The following is a 20,093-nucleotide window of genomic DNA, read 5'->3' as shown; positions in this document are numbered from 1 at the left end:
TTCCTCTCTACAGATTCTTCCGAGCGCCGACCAACCATATTGTAGTCTTTTGTCGCCCAGCGCGGAAAGTTTGCGAGGGAATACCTCTACTCGTACGATGGTACGCTTCTCAGTAAAAATTCTTGGAAATAACCCAGCCTGTATGATTTCCGAGGCGAGCATCCTCGTTCCTCTCAGCTGCGTCCAAGATCTGCAGTCCCCGGTTATCGTTCCGGTCCTGCTACAAGGGCCGCGACTCTATCGTGCTCCAGAGCTCAGGTGCCCCAACGTCGGTCTTGCTACTTCCTGTGTTTAACACGAATATGGTTGAAATGGCTCTGAGCACTATGGGACTTAACTTCTGAGGTCATTAGTGCCCTAGAACTTAGAACTACTTAAACCTAACTAACCTAAGGACATCACACACATCCAAGCCCGAGGCAGCATTCGAACCTGCGACCGTAGCGATCATGCGGTTCCAGACTGTAGCGCCTAGAACAGCTCGGTCAAGTCGGCCGACGACCAACACACCTGTGTGCGCGTTCCACCCAGGGCTGGAGTTCCGCCTGCCGTTTCATATCCACTGGCGTTCCATCCTCTACTAGTAAAGGCAATCATTCATTACGCCGTTTTGATAATAAAGATACTCCGTCGCCTTTCATGCAAAAGCGGTAACAATTATATACAAGGTGTACGAAACAATGTCAGTCTCTTTAAATATTAATGTATATGATGTACAACCTATCAAATGATACCTAATTGTGGTTGTAGATCACGGCAAAGCATGCAGATCAGTGCTTGTAAGGTGCGAAATTATAGCCACCTTACAAGGGCTCTAAACTAGTCGCGTAATAAATACTGCAGCTGTTGACAGAACCATTAATAAACGCTTTAAGAAACATATTTCATGCATATGTTTCCTATTTTACGCTCATTATGAATATGAGGAAAATATCTCACAGATTGTAGCATCTCCACTACCTGCTAACAATATTCAGAAATGTACAACTTGTATGTATGTAACGTTAAAAGTAGTGAGAAACCAATCATGTTACACTGTAATTGATACAGTGTTGACCACAAAAACGTACAAGTTACTCTTAGTGAAGCTGTTTCTACACTGTACTTAGATAATAATTATAGTCTAAGCATGATAGATTTCTTACTATTTTTAATGTTTAATACTTTCATAAAAATGTATGTTTTTAAATATTGATGGGAGTTTTGCATTCGTACATTAACTGAAAAACAAGTATTCCGTTTTTTTCCCTTATATCTGAAGGTTATTGCTAGTCATCGGAACCGATTATCATCTAATTATTATTACATTATATTGGGATCAAGACTATTTAAAACATTATAATGAATAATAAAGATGACTTTGTCTCCTTCACAGGTCTGCATGTCCAGCATGCATTTGCAAATATTACGTGGGCGATTACTGTAAAAGTAATAGGATAGGCCAGCAGCGCCTTCGTGGATTTCCACCATTACCACTCGAATCACAGTCTGGAACCGCGCGACCGCTACGGTCCCAGGTTCGAATCCTGCCTCGGGCATGGATGTGTGTGATGTCCTTAAGTTAGTTAGGTTTAAGTAATTCTAAGTTCTATGGGACTTGTGACCTCAGAAGTTAAGTCCCATAGTGCTCAGAGCCATTTGAACCATTTGAATTACTCGAATCTCTGCACGTATTCCAAGGTGGTACTCTTAACGTTTGTCGAGGACTTTTTACCAGTTATCCACACTGAATTATGTTGGCGATGTAAAGAGTTAAATAAAGTAGGACATCCGTTGTGGAATAAATGAAAACTGGTGATTAAGTGTTGACGAAAGCAAAAGAGTGAAGTACGACTTATGGAAATCTATGTGCTGGATTTTTAGTAGTTTACGACACTATTGCAGAATGCCGGAGGGAAGACTCCAGTAGCTCCTAACTTAACCTGAAGCACATGAAAAGGGCTAATTTATTTTCCTATTTTTACTCTTACAATTACTTTCCTCTTAAATCGTACATGAACGCAAATAACGAAAAATCCGGTTAAACTGTAAATGTTGCATTAAATTTATCGGTTCCATTTTCTTCAATGAACCATCATCCGCTTACTTAGAAGTTTATTATTACTTGTTACTTAGAAATGTGTTATTAGACAGCAGTTTCTGGCATTTTATGAACAAAACAAAGAAACTTTGTGAGAAGTTCGCAGTTTTTGTCGCGCAGAACTAGACCGACATTACAAAGAAAGTTCTGAACAAAAAATTGTTCTCTGTACGGGATTTGGCATTAAAAGGTTGCAGAATGAAGGAGTCAACATGTGCGATCGAGATTAGCTTTTTAGGAATAAATGATCAAAAGTAAAGCGGCCAGTGGTTTCTTCACACAACCTACACTGTGAGTAAATGTGATAGTGTGCGTGGAGTATTTTCAAACAAAAGTGACGGTCAGTATTTGATTGTGTTACGCAGGGCATAGGTTCATAGGAATGTAGCGTGTGAAAACGCTGCACTTGTAAAAGCTCGTGTGTGCGCAGACGTGGATCCGAGGAGGGGGGGAGGTTTGTATGGGAGTCATAGCTCTCCTTCCTCTTCCTCAAAAAATTTTTATCGAAAAGTGTTTACATTTCTACATAAATCAATAATCAAATTTTTCAGCTTAATTTCCGAGAATATAGTATGATAAAAGGTAGGAGTTTCAAAAATGCAGTGAATCTTATAAACAGACGATTCTTTCCAGTTTACAGCCAGAGTGGATGGGCTTACGGCTGGAAAGGCTGTGAAAAACATTCCGTACAGGTAAAGGTGCCCATTCATAGATGCTGATCGTACCTGGTGGTTCGTAAGTTCACAGGCGGAACAGGCGTTGAGAACAGAAAGGGAAAGACACTCAACTACAAAAAAAGTAGCTGAGAGATTGAGTTTCCGAAAGGATGCGATACAACTGCGGAGTCAGCGGTCCTTCTATTTACACGCTCGCATACCCGTACTCTCCAGTAGAGATCAGAAATAAACTCCGTACTCCGTAGTTTACGGACTATAACAAGTATCTTTTTTTTCGAAAAGTTGCCTCAAAAATTCAAGTGCGTCTTATACTCAAAATTAACATAAGAATGTCCAGTGTTTGATTTAAAAGTGACGCCAGTTTTAAAAATGGCCTTATATTCGATGCCGCGGGAAACCTATGTCTATCTGGCAACATTGGATTCAACTGACAACAGGTGTACACCGATGTGACGAATATGAGTTGCAGGGATACAAAAGTTTACTAACAATGTCTCCCCCGCCTGCCCCGGTATCACAAACCCAGAACTCTGTCTGCCTAGGAGGCATCACTGAAGCCTACGGTGCAAGTGAACTTGAATTGGAAGTGATTTGCGTTATCAGTAATAGAACAATAGTTTTGTTAGTAACTAGTTTCATAATGGAAAGAAAGGTATCCATATGGCGCGGGCTATAAATTGAAAATAACAGCATATGCAGAAGAATTTGGAAAGAAAGCAACTGAGCGTCATTTCGGCTCTCCGCGAGCGGAAAAAAACAATCGGGACTGACGGGCTTGTAAAGAAGAACTGAAAAAAATGACGAAGACTAAATGTGCAAATAGAGGACTAAATGCAAATTGGCCAAAACTAGGAGATGAAATACTGAAATGGATTCAGGGACACTGTCAAAATGGCACTACAATTAACACAAAAATATTTCAAATACACGCTCGTAAGCTAGAGCTACAGTGGAAATTGACAAACTTTAAGGTTGGAGTTGGTTGGTGCTACAGGTTTATGAAGCGTCATGGGCTTAGCATGCGAGCAAAAACCAAAATATCACAGAAAACGCCACAAGAGTACAAAGATAAAATGTTATCTTTCGATCGCTTTATTATTTAACATCGAAAGAAAACCAGTCTGGAATTAAGCCAAATAACGAAAAATGAAAGAAACTATTCTGACATTTGACGTGTAACAGAACGGTTGCCGCGAAAGATGCTAAAATTGTAATTGTAAAAACCAATAGACGTGAAAAAAATACACTGCACTGTTATCCTTTCGTGTTGTTCTGACGGTACTAAACTTAATCCAGTGATCATTTTCAAGCCAAAACCTTCTGAAATACCGCCCGGTGTTATTCACGTACATGACAAGAGTTGGATGGACGGGGCTGGTACGAAATTATGGAGAGAAGAAAAGGTGCTTTATTGAAGAAGAGTTTCCTTCTTGTGCTAGATCACTTTAGTAGTCATTTGAAATATTTTGTCAAAGAGAAATTGAGACAGGAGAGCTTGCTTTTATTTCGGGAGGACTTACTTCACAAATGCAAACTCTTGATGTCTCGATAAAATACACAATCTGAAGTGTATATGGAAAAGGAATGGAACAAATGGGCGATGGATAAAATAGTCGTGGTCTAGATGAGAGAAGACATTATTGTTGAATCTTTCAAGAAGTCCAGCATAGATAACGCTCTCGATGACAGTGAAGACGAGCTTATACATATGAAGAGAACAACAATGACGACGAAGGGGAAGAAGAAGAAGAAGGAAGTTCAGATAACGATTTTCAGGGATTTTAAAGGCCAGTTCTGTTTTATAAACTAACATTTTGTTTAGTCTGGGTTTGCAATCTAATATAAAAGTGGTAAAAATGATATTTAAAAAATGTTTAATAATTAAGGTACGTCTTGTAGTCCGTAACGTCTTATAGTCCGTAAAATACCTTACTCGCTTTAAATTCGCCAGCTGGTCTTGTGACGTCATCTCCGAACTCGCCGTGTCTGTGTGCCTGTAGACTCAACAACTGAGTCTTCGCCGCAGACCAGTCGTCGCTTAAGTCTGTTGTAAGGTACAAAATGGACTACACTCCTTCAGAAAGGAGAGCGAGTACACGAGTTCGCAAGTATAACCGCGGTCTCGCGACATTCCAGCTACATACGAAACCGTTTTGAGAGAAATTCCCGCAATGAAAGTGTAAACTACTATTGTTTCATTTTACGCGGTCAAGATTTCGGCTTTATAGCCATTCTCAATTGCAATTTGAAACGTCACAAAATGTCAGACCTACCTAAATGATAAGTTATATACCATGTAATGACTTATCGATTCGCAGTGAATATTGTTTAACCGACAGGAAGGAGATGCTGTGATATGCAAATGATTAGCTTTCCAGAGCATTCACACAAGGTTGGCGTGACGACACCTACAACGTGCTGACATGAGGAAAGTTTACAACCGATTTCTCACACACAAACAGCAGTTCACCGGCGTTGCCTGGTGAAACGTTGTTGTGATGCCTCGTGTAAGGAGGAGAAATGCGTACCATCACGTTTCCGACATTTATAAAGGTCGGATTGTAGCCTATTGCGATTGCCGTTTATCGTATCGCGACATTGCTGCTTGCGTTGGTCGAGATCTAATGACTGTTTGCAAAATATGGAATCGGGGGGTTCAGGAGGGTAATACGGAACGCCGTGCTGGATCCCAGCAGCCTCGTATCACTAGCAGTCGAGATGACTGGCATCTTATCTGCATGGCTGTAACGGATCGTGCAGCCACGACTCGATCCCTGAGTCAACAGATGGGAACCTTTGCAAGACAACAACCATCTGCACCAACAGTTCGACGATGTTTGCAGCAGCATGGACTATCAGCTCAGAGACGATAGCTGCGGTTACATTTGACGCTGCATCACAGACTGGAGCGCCTGCGATGGTGTACTCAACGACGAACCTGGGACCACGAATGGCAAAACGTCATTTTTTCAGATGAATCCAGGTTCTGTTACAGCATCATGATGGTCGCATCCGTGTTTGGCGACATCGAGGCGAACGCACATTGGAAGCGTGTATTCGTCATCGCCATACTGGCGTATCACCCAGCGTGATTGTATGAGGTGCCATTGGTTACACGTCTCGGTCACTTCTTGTTCGCATTGACGGCACTTTGAACAGTGGACGTTACAGTTCAGATGTGTTACGACCCGCGGCTCTACGCTTCATTCGATCCCTGCGAACCCTACATTTCAGCAGGATAATGCACTACCCCACGTTGCAGGTCCTGTACGGGACTTTCTGGATACAGAAAATGTTCGACTGCTGCCCTGGCCAGCACATTCTCCAGATCTCTCACCAACTAAAAAAGTCTGGTCAATGGCCGAGAAACTGGCTCGTCACAATACGCTAGTCACTACTCTTGATGAACTGTGGTATCGTGTTGAAGCTGCATGGGCAACTGTACCTGTACACACCATCCAAGCTCTGTTTGACTCAATGCCCAGGTGTATCAAGGCCGTTATTACGGCCAGAGGTGGTTGTTCTGGGTACTGATTTCTCAGGATCTATGCACCCAAATTGCGTGAAAATGTAATCACATGTCAGTTCTAGTATAATATATTTGTCCAATGAATACCCGTTTATCATCTGAATTTCTTCTTGGTGTAGCAATTGTAATGGCCAGTAGTGTACATTTATATAGATAAAACGTTTTCAAAGACTGCTGTAAATTTATTTCAGTTTTTAATATCTACCAACAGAATTCTACCAGTTACGTTGATATATACACACTTTCGAGGCGTTACCCAATCTGGACGACAGTAACAGAAAACATGACCTGTGGATGAAGTTCTATCTCTAAATGGGATTAATTGCTAAACTAAATTACAGATATGAATGATAAGGTGCATTCATCGCTGTTAGCCCACAAACGCAAGTTGTCATGGGCAAATGAATAGAGAAATAGTGAGTTTTTTGTCGCAGGTATACAACAGTCGTCGTTTCACGCAGCACTTATGTTTCCTCTTTGTGCAAGTGGAGTAAACACGAATACAACCATTAAGCTTGAATTTTTTGTCGTCTGAAATGTGGACGATAGCGTGAAACGTATTCCAGATATCACTCCCTCTTTAATGGAACCCGTTTGCACTGTGTACATTGCATCAATTAATTTTCGTCTTACACCATTGACTCAGGAAACAAAAGTTTATTAAATGGAATCAGATTATGTCAATAGATCATTTCGCCTTATCAGTGCTACTTTACAGCAGTAAGATTGTGTATTCATCTTCTATACTAACAGTAGGTCACGACTAGCCTTACACTCCAGCACGCTGCGGTAAGAGAGAACGAGTCGACGAGTATGAAGCGACTGCAGCGCCACAGTTCTAAGACTCGTAAAACTCGTAGAAAGACATCATGGACGAACACAGTCTGTCAGCACTGATTTTACAGCGGCGTCTTGATTTGTGAAGTATGCAACCCTAATATTAGACTCGTATTCGCTCCGTTTCTGATCTCTCGTCTCCAGATCTGTTTCCACAACCTGAATGCTAAGAAGGATACTGATAATGATGAGCTAAGTCCTCACTTCAATGTTACATCGTGAAAATCGTGACGCTGTCAATGTTGCGGAAGTTTTTATGGTTCCGTACCTCCACCAGTAAAAAAGAAACCCTTGTTGGATCACTTTGTTATTCGTCTGCCAGTCTGTCTGCCTGTCCTACTGCTAAGCACCTTTCTCTCAGGAACCAGTAAACGAATCAAGTTGAAATTTACGTCACATACTACGGTCTATTATGGTCCGTTGGTGATGTAAGAAATTTAATCTTCTACGTCAATGCGATCAACATATACTGTCATTTATGTCACACATTCTGACTGTCGCAAACTTACACGTCAAAACCCATAGTCATTACACAGAATCGTAAAATTTGAGAAGGAGCAAGTTGTTACAGTAGAAGTCAAGGAAAAAAATCTGAAACTTGTCTATTTGTAATTATATCACACGGAAAAAATATTTTTGACATGTTATCCGATTGTTTGTCTGTTCGTCTGTTAACATCCGTTTTTATTAGGAACGGGCAGATATGTCAAGCTCAAATTTATGTGACATGTTAAATTCCACGTTCCCTTAACGATGTAAAAAAATTAAGATTGTAAGTCAATGCAATCAAAAGATACGGCCATTCATTTCAAATACGAGTATTTTGGTACTTTATAAGTATCAATATCGATAACAGGCAAAAATCGTCGAAATTCTTGGTCTGCATGATGGATGAACTGTTTACATACGTAATTAAGTTTTTATGGAACCCTCGGTGGGCGAGTCCCGTTCGCACTTACCCGGGTTTATTTTATATTATTATAGTTGTTAAATCATTGCATGGCATATGAACTTCTCAAATTTTCTGACGAATGGTTTTGAGATGTATTTTCCCAAATCACAGTTTCTTGCAAAGCACTCGAAGGCGATGTACTTAGCACTAACGTAAACAAATTATCATCACTATATTGAAACATTTTGAATGTTTCATTGTTATTGTTATGAAAATCGCAGGCGTCTGTGGCACGTTAAAAATGAGTTTGACAGAAGAATGTAATAAAGTCAACCCCCCCCCCCACAACCCCCGCTAAGACTCAAACTTGGGCCTACACCAGAGTGTACGGAGCTACTTCCTCCTCTCCACACTTCTCGAGTATAAACATGACGGCGCTACCATTCTGGTAAAGTCGTCAGCTGATTTCGTCCAATATTACAGGAGTCGAAGTCAGAGTAACTCCAATTCATCGTTGTGCAGAATTTCAGACGCGGAGAAGCAGGCTGACTGAGAAGAGGGCGTGAGCAAGGACGGCAGATGTGTTTCCCTCTGGCGGCGCCTCCCGGATCCCATTTCCTGCTACAAGTGCCTCCCCACCCGCCCACACCGCCTCCCGCTGCCTGCCCGCAGCCTCCGCCGGTTTCCTTGTGGCGTGACGAGGCGAGCGCCTGGTTTGTGTGTGTGTCTCTTGCAGAGCTCCGTCCGTCCGAATGGCGGAGGACACTTCTTCCGCGGCGGAGGCGCAGACGCCGCTACGGGCGGAAAGCGTCGAGGAGCGGTACCTGCGAATCTGGAACCACGGTGAGTAGGCGCCGCTCTGAGAGGGTATCGGCGCGGCCAGCGAGGGCTGCCGCTCGTCCCAGATGGTGCGCGTACATGCAGCACTTTAATGAACTCTTTCAATAAGTATACTACCGCGCACGACAGTGTCATTTGAACATGTTCACCGACTGGAACAATGGAGCTTCGTAGTGAATGGACGCACTTGACAGCGGCGGAACTAATAAAGTCGCTATTTGTTGCAGCGGGTCCATTGTAGAACTCTGGATCGACAGGGGCGGTCGTTAATCTAGGGAAGAGATTCACGAATTGAATCTAAAATAAAATCAGAAACCAATTTGAAGCGAAGATCATGAGCTAGAATATTCAAATGTGATTATCGTAACTTTTTTTCTAACAGTTAGTGAACGTAGAGGCTTGTATGAAGGAATCAGATACTAATTAATACAATACATTTCGTAAACTGTAGAGGAAGTAATGGAAAAAGTTACGTGATCAAACTTAGCATTGATTTGGGAATACATCGCCAGGTCTTGCTTCAACCACAGCTGTCAGCTACCATACCATTTATGGTCAGTATTTCAAAAACACAATGAAACTTTGGTCATCCAGAAATAAATACATTAATATAAAGTTTTCTTCGGTGCTTTACTAAACCTCATGAAAGAAAAAGACCTAGTATGATACGTAAATCAAACAATGTGACCCATCATCAAAATTACAAGTATAATGAAAGGTACTAAGATGGAGTATCTCTCACATAGCTCTAAATTTGACTGAGCATAACATCTCCGATTTCATCCATTTTAGACGTAAACCCTCGATGCAAAACGACCACTGCAATTGTAATTACGGTTATCTGTTCTTCATTTATTGGGGGAATGTTTGCAACTTGTGGCCAAAAAAACTTCGTTCCTTGTTTCCGGAGACATTTCACATGGTGTATAGTACTCCAATCACTGCCTCGAGGAACAAATGTAAGACATTTGTTTTTCTCAGTCGCGCGAATCAAATGGTTCAAATGGCTCTGAGCACTATGGGACTTAACTTCTGAGGTCATAAGTCCCATAGAACATAGAACTACTTAAACCTAACTAACCTAAGGACATCACACACATCCATGCCCGAGGCAGGATTCGAACCTGCGACCGTAGCGGTGGCGTGGTTCCAGACTGAAGCGCCTAGAAGCGCTCGGCCACACCGACCGGCCGTACGAATCAGCCTGCGTCTATATACAGATAGTACATGTATGTGTTCCTTAATTCCACGCCATCATCGGCATGAACACAGGTTCATAAATTGCGTATTTCTTATCCCGGGGTAACAATGAGAAGTAATCATGCAGTTGACATCAGAAATAGTGATACAGTGGCAGATCTATACATGTGAACAAAATACTTTGCAATTAAATGATAACGGTGGAATTGGCACAACCTGAATTTAACATACTTTTTCGTATACAATTATAAATCGCATCACATTCACCAACTGCTGCACAAGAAAATCGACACTACATGGCGCCTTTTGCGTACATTGATGGAGCTTTACCACCAAACAGTATAGACTTCACACCCAACTGAGAGCCAGCAGAGAGCTACAAAACTTTTGCTGTTTGAGTGGTCAAAGTAACCACTATGGTCGAGTAGACCCGGTTTGCGGTACCAATGGTGCTGCCACGGTAGCGGCGAAAATACAAAAGTCTGTTTGTAGTAGAGGGTCTACTGTAAAATCTCCCACCGACAAAGGCGGTGGTTTAACTGACATAGAGGATCAAGGAACCAACTTTAATCGGAAACCAAACTGAAGTCAATGTCGTCGTAAACCGTAATCGGCACTACCAATTTCCTACTCCGTGAACATAAACAGGAAGAGAGCGCAGGGTTCTTACACAGGTACCAGAAAGTCGCGTTACTGGCGAGGTAATATAGTTCAGTGAGTGTCGGTGGCTTTTTTTTTTTTAAACAGTTATTTACAGACATTTTACAAGGGATAGGCTGAAAGCGACCAAGTTGTCATTCTTAAGCCATTTGATTACGTAACATGTCTGGATCACATAAATAATTCAAGAAGTTAAAAATAGGTGATGTGATGTTAATTCCTGGTAACTGTGGAACTGGGATGAGCGAAGTATTGGAGAGATGTAATACGCAAAAGGTTATGGGTAATCTATATGGAAAGCGAGCGATACGTGGAATCTAGGTGTTAGGAGGTGAGTGGCAAGGCATCTGACCTAGAAAAGGGTGGACTGAAGTCTTCATTACGGTTGCGTTTGGTAGGGTAGTTTATAGCTGGAAGGAAGAATAGATTTTCGGAATGAGTCTATAGTCTGGTAGGGGAAGGCGACTGAAATTATGTTGCGAAAGGACATGGAATGTTGGCAGGCGAAGGGAAGATGGGATGCGTTAATAGAGGCACGAAAGTAGGGTTTTCTAGTGTGTATAGTGTATTGGAATTCCTGTTTAGGAGCGATGTAGGAGAGGCGAAGGTATTCTTATGTGTTTCAAGACTCGTGGGAATTTTTTGAGCTGATGAGGAGTAATAGAAATGAATTTAGTGATGAACTTCACATAAAAATTGGTGACCACGAAATAGGGGAATGAAGGAATTGTGATATATTGGAAACAAAACCACACACGACGGACGAAGGAGTAAATTGGCGTTCAAGAAAATCTTCTGGAAGAAAAAAGTAGGATATTGAAGTACTGAAGAATGATAAGGTGTGTTTGCAGTTCTCTAAGGCTATGTATACTGCAATAATAAATAACACGGTAGGCTGTTTCGTCGAAGAAGTATGGGTAGCCCTAAAAGGGGCAGTCGCAGGACAGACAAATACTGATACAAAGAACACCACTGTGAGAACACGCTGGGAAGAAAGAAAGAAAAGAACGAACGAACGAAAAATAGAGCTTAATGTCCGGTTATTACAGGCGGTGCACAAACTCGGACTACGAAAGGATGGGGAAGGAAATGAGCCTTGTTCTGTACAAAGGAACTATCCCGCCACTTCCTGGAGCGATTTAGGAAAACCATGAAAACTGAAATCGTGATGGACAATCGCGAATTTGAACCGTTCTGTTCCCGAATGAGAGCCCACTTCGCTAACAAAGACCCTTGGGTAACAGAAGAATTACTATAATTGCTCAACGAAAGAAGGCAGTACAAAAGTGTTCAGGAAGAGGTGTGAATACAACAACATGAATTAATTTCGAATGAAATAAGAAGGAAGTCCGGGGAAGCTACTGCGAAATGTCTGCAAGAGAAATGTGAAGAAATTGAAAACAAAAAGTCGTTGGAAGCAGCGATTCCGCATATAGAAAAGTCAAAACAACTTTCAGTAAAATTAAGAGCAAAGGAAGCAACATTAAGTGTGCAGTGGTAATTCCTTTGTTAAGTGCAGCGGAGAGAGGGAATAGTTGAAATGGGTACAATGAAGGCCTCTGCTACGCGGGTGCTTCTCTTATGATGGGAGAAATAGGAGATCCCGGTCGGGGCTTTGGAAGACTTGCGATTAAGTAAGGCAAAAAGAATAGATCACATCCCTTCGTAATTTCTAAAATCACTGGCGGGGGCGGAGGGGGAGGGGGAGAAGGAGAATATTCAGGTTGGTGTGTAGAGTCTATGACACTGTAAACATACCATCGGACTTTGGGAAAAATATCATTCACACATCCCGAAGATAGCAAGGGCAGGTAAGAGTGAGACGTATCGCCCAATAAGCTTAAAATCTTACGATTCATGACAAGGAGAAAATTGAAACGTTTGAGATGAAGGATGTTGAAAATTATGAGGACTGATGAAACAAGGAATGAAGCGATGCTCCACAGATTCAGCAAAGTAAGGAACAGACGCGAAACACTGAAAGAAGAAGGGAGAGAATGATAGGACATGTGTTAAGACATCAGGGAGGACTAACTGTTGCCCCAGAGGGAGCTGTAGAAAACAAAAACTTTGGGGGTAGACAGAGATTGGGCTACATACAACAAATAACTGTGAATGTAGGGTCCAAATGCTGCTCTGAGATGAGGAGGCTGGCACAAGAGAGCGTGAAGGGCCGCATCAAGCAAGTCAGTTCACTAGAAAACAGAACGACAGATGTCTGGCCTCTACTTAGCCCTGTTTTAATTACTATAGTTTAACTTACTCTCTCCAAAGTCTATAGTGTAACGTGGGCTTTGACGCATCACAAAGGAATAATCCGAAGTTGGTAGATCTGATGTACATGTACAGACGAACAAATGATTACAGTTTCAGAAAAATTGAATGATTTATTCAAGAGGAAGGACTTCACAAATTGGGCAAGTTGGTAACGCGCTGGTCCACCTCTGTCCCCCCACGTAAGCAGTTATTCGGTTGGCATTGACTGACAGAATTGTTGGATGTCCTCCTGAGGGATGTCGTGCCAAATTCTGTCCAACTGGCGCTTTACATTGTCAAAATACGGAGCTGGTTGGAAGGCCTTTCCTACAACGCTCCAAACGTTCTCAACTGGGGAGAGATTCGGCGACCTCACTGCCCAAGGTGGGGCTTGTCAAGCACGGAGACAAGCAATGGAAACTCTCATCGTTTGCGGAAGGGCTTCATTATGCTGAAATGTAACCCCAGGATGGCTTTCCATGAAGGCCAACAAAACGGGGCGTAGAATGTCGTCGACGTACCCCTGCATTGCAAGGGTTCCGCGGATGACAATTAAATGAAATGTCACCCCAGACCATCACCCCTGGTTGTCGGACTGTATGGTGAACGACAGTCAGTCCCACCACATCCTCGGCTCACATTCAACTTGATTGGTGCGAAAAGTGGCAATTGATCCTGAATAAAGAAAAGCGTGAAGTTATTCAAATGAGTACTAAAATTAGCTAAATTTCGATTAAGCGATAATTCACACAAATCTGAAGGCTGTAAAATCAGCTAATTACTTAGGGATTACAATTACAAATAACCTAAATTGGAACGATCACATAGATAATATTGTGGGTAGGGCAAACCAAAGATTCATTGGCAGAACACTTAGAAGGTGCAACAGGTCTATTAAAAAGGCAGCTTATACCACGCTTGTCCGCCCTATTCTGGAGTATTGCTGTGCAGTGTGGGATCCGCATCAGGTGGGACAGACGGATGACATCGAAAAAGTACAAAGAAGGGCAGCTCGTTTTGTATTATCGCGAAATAGAGGAGATAGTGTCACAGACATGATACATGAATTGGACTGGCAATCATTAAAACAAAGGTGTTTTTCGTTGCGACGGGATCTTCTCATGAAATTTCAATTACCAGTTATCTCCTCCGATTGCGAAAACATTCTGTTGGCACCCACCTACGCAGGGAGAAATGATCATCACGATAAAATAAGAGAAATCAGGGCTCGCACAGAAAAATTTAAGAGTTCGTTTTTCCCGCGTGCCGTTCAAGAGTGGAACGGTGGAGAGACAGCTTGATGGTGGTTCATTGAACCCTCTACCAGGCACTTTATTGTGAATAGCAGAGTAATCACGTAGATGTAGATAAGACCTTCAGCACACGGCGTGGGTTTCATTCCTTCTCTTCGTGCTTGTCAAACTCTGCCTTGGCCAGCAAGATCGCAAGATCCCTCCCCAATTTAGAACGTATGGAGCTTTACGGGGATGACCCTCCAACGAACTTGGGATTTTGACGATCTAATTCCCAATTGGACACAATTAGACACTATATCCCTAAGGAGGACATTCGACAACTCTATGAATCAGTGCCAAGCAAAGTAACTGTTCCTAAAAGGCCAGAGGTGGGCCAACGCTCTATTGACTTGCTTAATTTGTTAAGCTCTTAAGCTCATCTGTTGAATAAATCATCCAATTTTTCTGAAATTGTTATCATTTGTTTGCTATACATGTACGTCATATCTACCGATTTCCGTCCCATTCGGATAATTTCTTAATGGTGCGTCGTTCTTTCTTTTGGTCCATAAATTACGTTTTGTAGTAGATAAAATAAGGTCAGGATAACGATGTAACAACATAGGAATATGTCTGGGTAAGTATGACAAGTGATATAATTGCGTAGACTTCCGCGGCCAGAGTCAGTCGACATAAAAGTTTTCTGGGTGTGGTACCGCGACATAATGTATAAAACTACTGCTGCTGGAGAAAAACGAACGTTTCTGGGTCTAGTCCCAGAAGAAGGCCGCTGGAACCGTGGCCGAAACGTTGGTTTTCCTCCAGCAGCAGTAGTTTTATACATTATGACGCGGTACGACACCCAGAAAAATTTTATGTCGATGAAAGTGCTGTTACTACATCTCGAGAGGGAATCGTCGAACTAGACTGTAGTATTCATATAGCGAGTGCTTACTAGAAACAATTTATTTAAAGTGCTGCTGTAACAAGAGACCCGCCGTTTCTTTAAACAATCCATACGAAAATCGCTTGCTATTTGTCCTGCATTTTGGGCAGGTACCTTTTCGTTATGTCTTACGAAAGTGAAAGGTTACAAATCTTTATTATTTTTCATATACAATAAATACATAGTTATTCTGTAAACATTCTTATAATCCACACAATTTATAAAAAAAAAAGTTATTGGTAGGAAGAGTTACGGTCAGCAGTAATAAATTTCCTCATCTTCATGGAGCTTTAAGTGCAGGCGAGTTTTAACAATAAAATTTGGGAATGGTCTGTAAACGTATATCATAAAAATTTTTCGAACGTTGATGTGAACGACAGAGTATTTCGTAACTTCATAATGGTGAACGGGATCAGAAAATCTTTTGATCTATGATCATTTTCCGATCTTCTCTGGAAGGAAATTCTATAGAATGTGTCAGAAACTCAGAATTTCATTGCTAACTGCCGTTAAGCAATGATTAATTCTTTCGACTACCTTTTCCTTGCCAGTGTCGTTCGGGGAACGAAGGCGTCATAATTTCCTTATCTGAGTAACAATTTGCACTCAAATACCTCGCAGCGTATCTCATCTCTTTCCTCGAACGTCACATTTCGTGACACTATGATGTTTGCAAGTGACGCGCTACAACGCCCTGTTTCATAGGAACCAGTGATTCACTTGCCCAGCAACAATGCGCTTTTACTTCATCATACGTACTGGCGCCCAATCGGTTAAAAGCTTCTTCTTTAGAAATATTTTATATATTTCCGTCACCGAAAACTAATATACAGAAAACAAACGAATATGCGACATTTGTGTCGAAGTGGAATTTGTTGACGTTTCTAGGGAGCTCAGGACACTCCTGCCAGTGGACTTAGAAATAGTGCCTCAGTGTGTAATGAATGTAACTTATGGCGTAGTGTAAACTTTATAAAGAATACATGTAAAGGAAGACTACTCACTAAAAATAATAATTTTAGGTGAAGGTAGCATGTTTGTTTCCCAAATGACGCAGCAAATGAAGTGCGAATATATGTTACAACTCGAAAAAAACGTGCTAAAGAAACAGGTGCTACAATTTCACTAGCTTACGTTGAAGAAGTAGGGCAGCTCTTCAATCAAAGCTACCACTTAGTGACATCGTTATACTCACATAGAAGTGGGAAACAATAGCTGCATCGCATTAGGCAAAATAATGTGGGAACTTCGCAATAATCGACAGGTTCTGGAGGAATGTATTTCAAGAAAATAATCGATGAATGGTGACAACAATTTTTTTTCTTGCAGAGAAGATTCTAGGGGAATATATTTCACGAAAATAATTGATGGACGGTGATAACAATTTTTTACTTGCAGAGAAGTTCGAAAAATGATCATAGATCGAAAGATATTTTGATCCCGTTCACCATTATGAAGTTACGAAAGATTCTGTCGTTCACATCAACCGTATACCGTATGAGAGACTATCGGTGTTTACCAGAAAAGGGAAAATCACGCCTCTCTACTGTCAATCATTCTTTGGGAACGGAGCGTTCACAAGTTCGAACAAGGAGTTTGGACAGTTGTTTATACTCCACGCCAATCTCACAAGTTCTTTGCATGAGAAAAACATTATTCCAGGTGTTTACACTTCGCTACCGAACGAAAAGCGAGAAAGGTTCGGTCGCTTTCTTAAAGCTATTCAAGCTAACGGGTCTTGTCCAGCCGGCCGAGGTGGCCGAACGGTTCTAGGCGCTACAGTCTGGAACCGCGCAACCGCTACGGTCGCAGCTTCGAATCCTGCCTCGGGCTTGTATGTGTGTGATGTCCTCAGGTTAGATAGGTTTAAGTAGTTCTAGGTTCTAGGGGACTGATGACCTCAGAAGTTAAGTCCCATAGTGCTCAGAGCCATTTTCTTGTCTTCTCCATCATGAGTGGTAACGAGCGTATGTCAAGAGAACTATGGTACCCACATTAATGTCAAAAGTTCATCCAAATTTGTTCTCGTTGCAAAAAAAAAAAAAAAAAAAAAAAAAAAAAACTTGAGAAGACGTACAGTACACGGCCACCAGTTTCAGCAATTAAATTCAGATTTTGATCTGGAAAGAAGAATGAAGTCAGCAATTAAGACTGAGGAATTATACAAAATCATTGCTACAGAAAATCAGGCAAATGACATGCAACTGCTTTCATTCTACCTCCATCTGAAGACGGGAAAACCAATATGAGAGCCCTTAAGGCTAAATTAATTATCATGGCAAAGAGTGGTCGTAGTTTCACAAACTTTCAACATATATTGGAACTAGTTCATAGTAACACGTGTCGTAGACTACACGCTGCTGTATATTGAAGCTGTAATATTGGCTTGTAACGGCGAAAAGCAGCTATTGCAGCAAGAGTCTTAGGCTCCGTAGAAATGCCTACATCTACGTCGTACTCCAAAAGCCACCTAACAAATCTCGCCTTCCCTTTTCCATTCACGAATGTCTCATGGAAAGTATGATTGTCGGTAAACGTCATTATTTTGGGCTCTGATTTCCCGAATTTTATCGTGTCTCGTGTCACACGGAGCAGGCACTCTTTCCGGAAAGTGTTGTCTCGAAATTTGAATAGTAAACGTCTCCGTGATGCACAACGCCTCCCTTGTGATGTCTGTCGGTGGAGTCTGTTGAGCACCTCGTTATGCTCTCGCGCCGACTGAACGAACCCCGTGACGAAACGCACCGTTCTTCGTTGGATCCTCTCTGTCTCTTATATCAGTCCTACCCGGTAAAGATCCCAGATTGATGAACAGAAGAATTGGTCGAGGAAGCCCCTTGTAAGCCAATTCCTTCGGGAATTCCTTAAGATTCTTCCTATTAATCTCAGTCTGGCATCTGCTTTTACTACAGTTTATTCTATGTGGTCTTCCCACTTAACGTCGCTCTGATAGTTACTTCTATGTATTCTACGATAGATAATATTTCCAGAAATTTTTTATCGGTAGTGTAGTTTACTTTAGTGTCATCTGCCTTACGCTGAGGCGTTCATCAATCCTCCGCAGATCAGTCTGGCATTGCCATTTTCTAATAGACAACCACATTATCTGCGAACAGTCTTAAAGAGTTAGCGACGCTTTTTCTACTAGATCATTTATAGACATTGTAAACAGTAAAGGTTCTGTCATTCTTCCCTACTGTACTCCGGAAATTACATCTGTCGATTTTGTTCCGTTAAGGGCGACGTGTTGCGTAAATCTTGAATCCAGCTGCAATCCGATGTAGTTTTTTCACTGAACAGCAGTGCGGGACGGTGTCAAACGCCTTCCTGAAGTCAACGAAAGGCATAAATGTGGGCGCCGTGTCTACAGCGCTATCAGTCTCATGGAGGAACAGAACAAGCTGAGTTTCGCAAGCTCTCTTTTTGCAGCATCCATGTTGACTTTTATTGAGGGAATTTTCGTTCTCCAAAGAGTCACAATTCTTGAGCACAAAACATGTTCCATAATTCTGCAACAGATTGACGTCAACCTTACAGGCCTATAGTTAAGTGCATTTGTCCTACGTTCCTTCGTGGAAACGGGAATGACCTGCGCTTATTTCCAATCGCTAGGTACCATTCGTTGCTCCAGCGATCTACAACAAACTGCTGCTAGAAAAGAAGCAAGTTCTCTGACATATATAATCTTTGTATAATCTTATAAGTCATCTCATCTGGTCTTTCCGCTAAAGAACGACTGTAGCTGCTTTTGTATTCCTTGTTCGGTTATCTCAGTATCTGCCATTTCGACTTTTGTACGTTGATGCAAAGGAGAGACTGCGTCATGATCTTCCGCAGTGAAACGATGTCGGAAGACTACATCCAGTATTTCGACGTCTGTTATCTTCCGTTTAGGTGCCAGTAAAGTCACTGTGTGAATAAATTTTCCGTAGAAGTGTCATTTCGCACAAGCGTTCCAATCCTGAGGAAACTACGTTGGTTTGCTTCTGTCACGAATTCTCCAAGGGGATATTATGAGTAGCAGCAACTTGGATACAGGTGTAGTTACTACTTTATGCCAGCTACTAAATCCGGCAGTGGCTTTCATAACAGCGATCAGCGTTAGCCATTCACCGGAATATGTTACAGTTTTCATGCATATCGGCTCCTCTCTTTTTTTTTTTTTTCTTTATTGTTATTTTCAAACCTGTACAAACAGGCAGGCTGTCAGCAGCATGGTACGCCGCTCTTCAGCCGTAGAGGAGATAAAGAAAGAACAGAAAGAATACACAAATGTGTCATAACGGTGGGTAATAAAACAGTAGACACATAAAGACAAACACGGAGCCGTTCACACTCGACGATAATTCACTACAAACTGTTGTCACGACGCACTAACACTGAAGATGGCGATGGCACAGGTGAACGATGGAGTATGACGGGAACACTGAACACTAAACATAACGGCACTCACGAGACACTGATGGCGATGATCTCCGGCGCGCGAATGTCCACTCAGCGTGTACGAGTCCGGGGACCTGCCAAGAGAGGAGGTGGAGGAGGAGGAAGGGGAAATGGGAGAGGGGAGAGCAGAGATGCCATGGGCAAAGGAGAGAGGGGGAGGGAGGAAGGGGGAGGGAAGCCCGGAGGAGAGGGTAGGAGGGAGGGGGGGATAGGAAAGAGAAGGAAAGGGAAAGGGGGGGAGGGAGGGTGCCTGAAGGAAAGGACACAGGAGGTGGGGGGGGGGGGGGAGGATCAAAGTTGATAGGAGGGGTAGATGCAGGGGAGGAGGACATCATCAGGGAGGGGGAGCTGGCGGAATCCACCTTGGGAGAGGGTAAGGAGGGTGGAGAGATGGAGACCGGGTGGGACGTGGGAATACAGGCGCGGCAGTGGGCGGGGGTGGGAGAGGATCGGAGACACGAGCGGGTGAGGAGGATCAAGTTTACGGGAGGTGTACAG

General features: G+C 42.3%; 1 protein-coding gene across 1 annotated transcript in view; it reads left to right on the top strand.

The window, feature by feature from the left end:
- LOC126481814 (uncharacterized) overlaps window positions 1-20,093 on the top strand; it is a 400,368-nt gene that overhangs the window by 373,058 nt on the left and 7,217 nt on the right. The window contains exon 4 of the mRNA XM_050105770.1: window positions 8,752-8,858. Within this exon, the coding sequence (XP_049961727.1) occupies window positions 8,752-8,858 (107 nt within the window). The remainder of the gene's footprint in view (window positions 1-8,751; window positions 8,859-20,093) is intronic.

The sequence above is a fragment of the Schistocerca serialis genome, chromosome 5 (assembly GCF_023864345.2).
Source record: "Schistocerca serialis cubense isolate TAMUIC-IGC-003099 chromosome 5, iqSchSeri2.2, whole genome shotgun sequence".
NCBI classification, from domain to species: domain Eukaryota; kingdom Metazoa; phylum Arthropoda; class Insecta; order Orthoptera; family Acrididae; genus Schistocerca; species Schistocerca serialis.
Note: the sequence above shows the minus strand (reverse complement) of the source record. Positions and strands in the feature narration are given on the sequence as shown.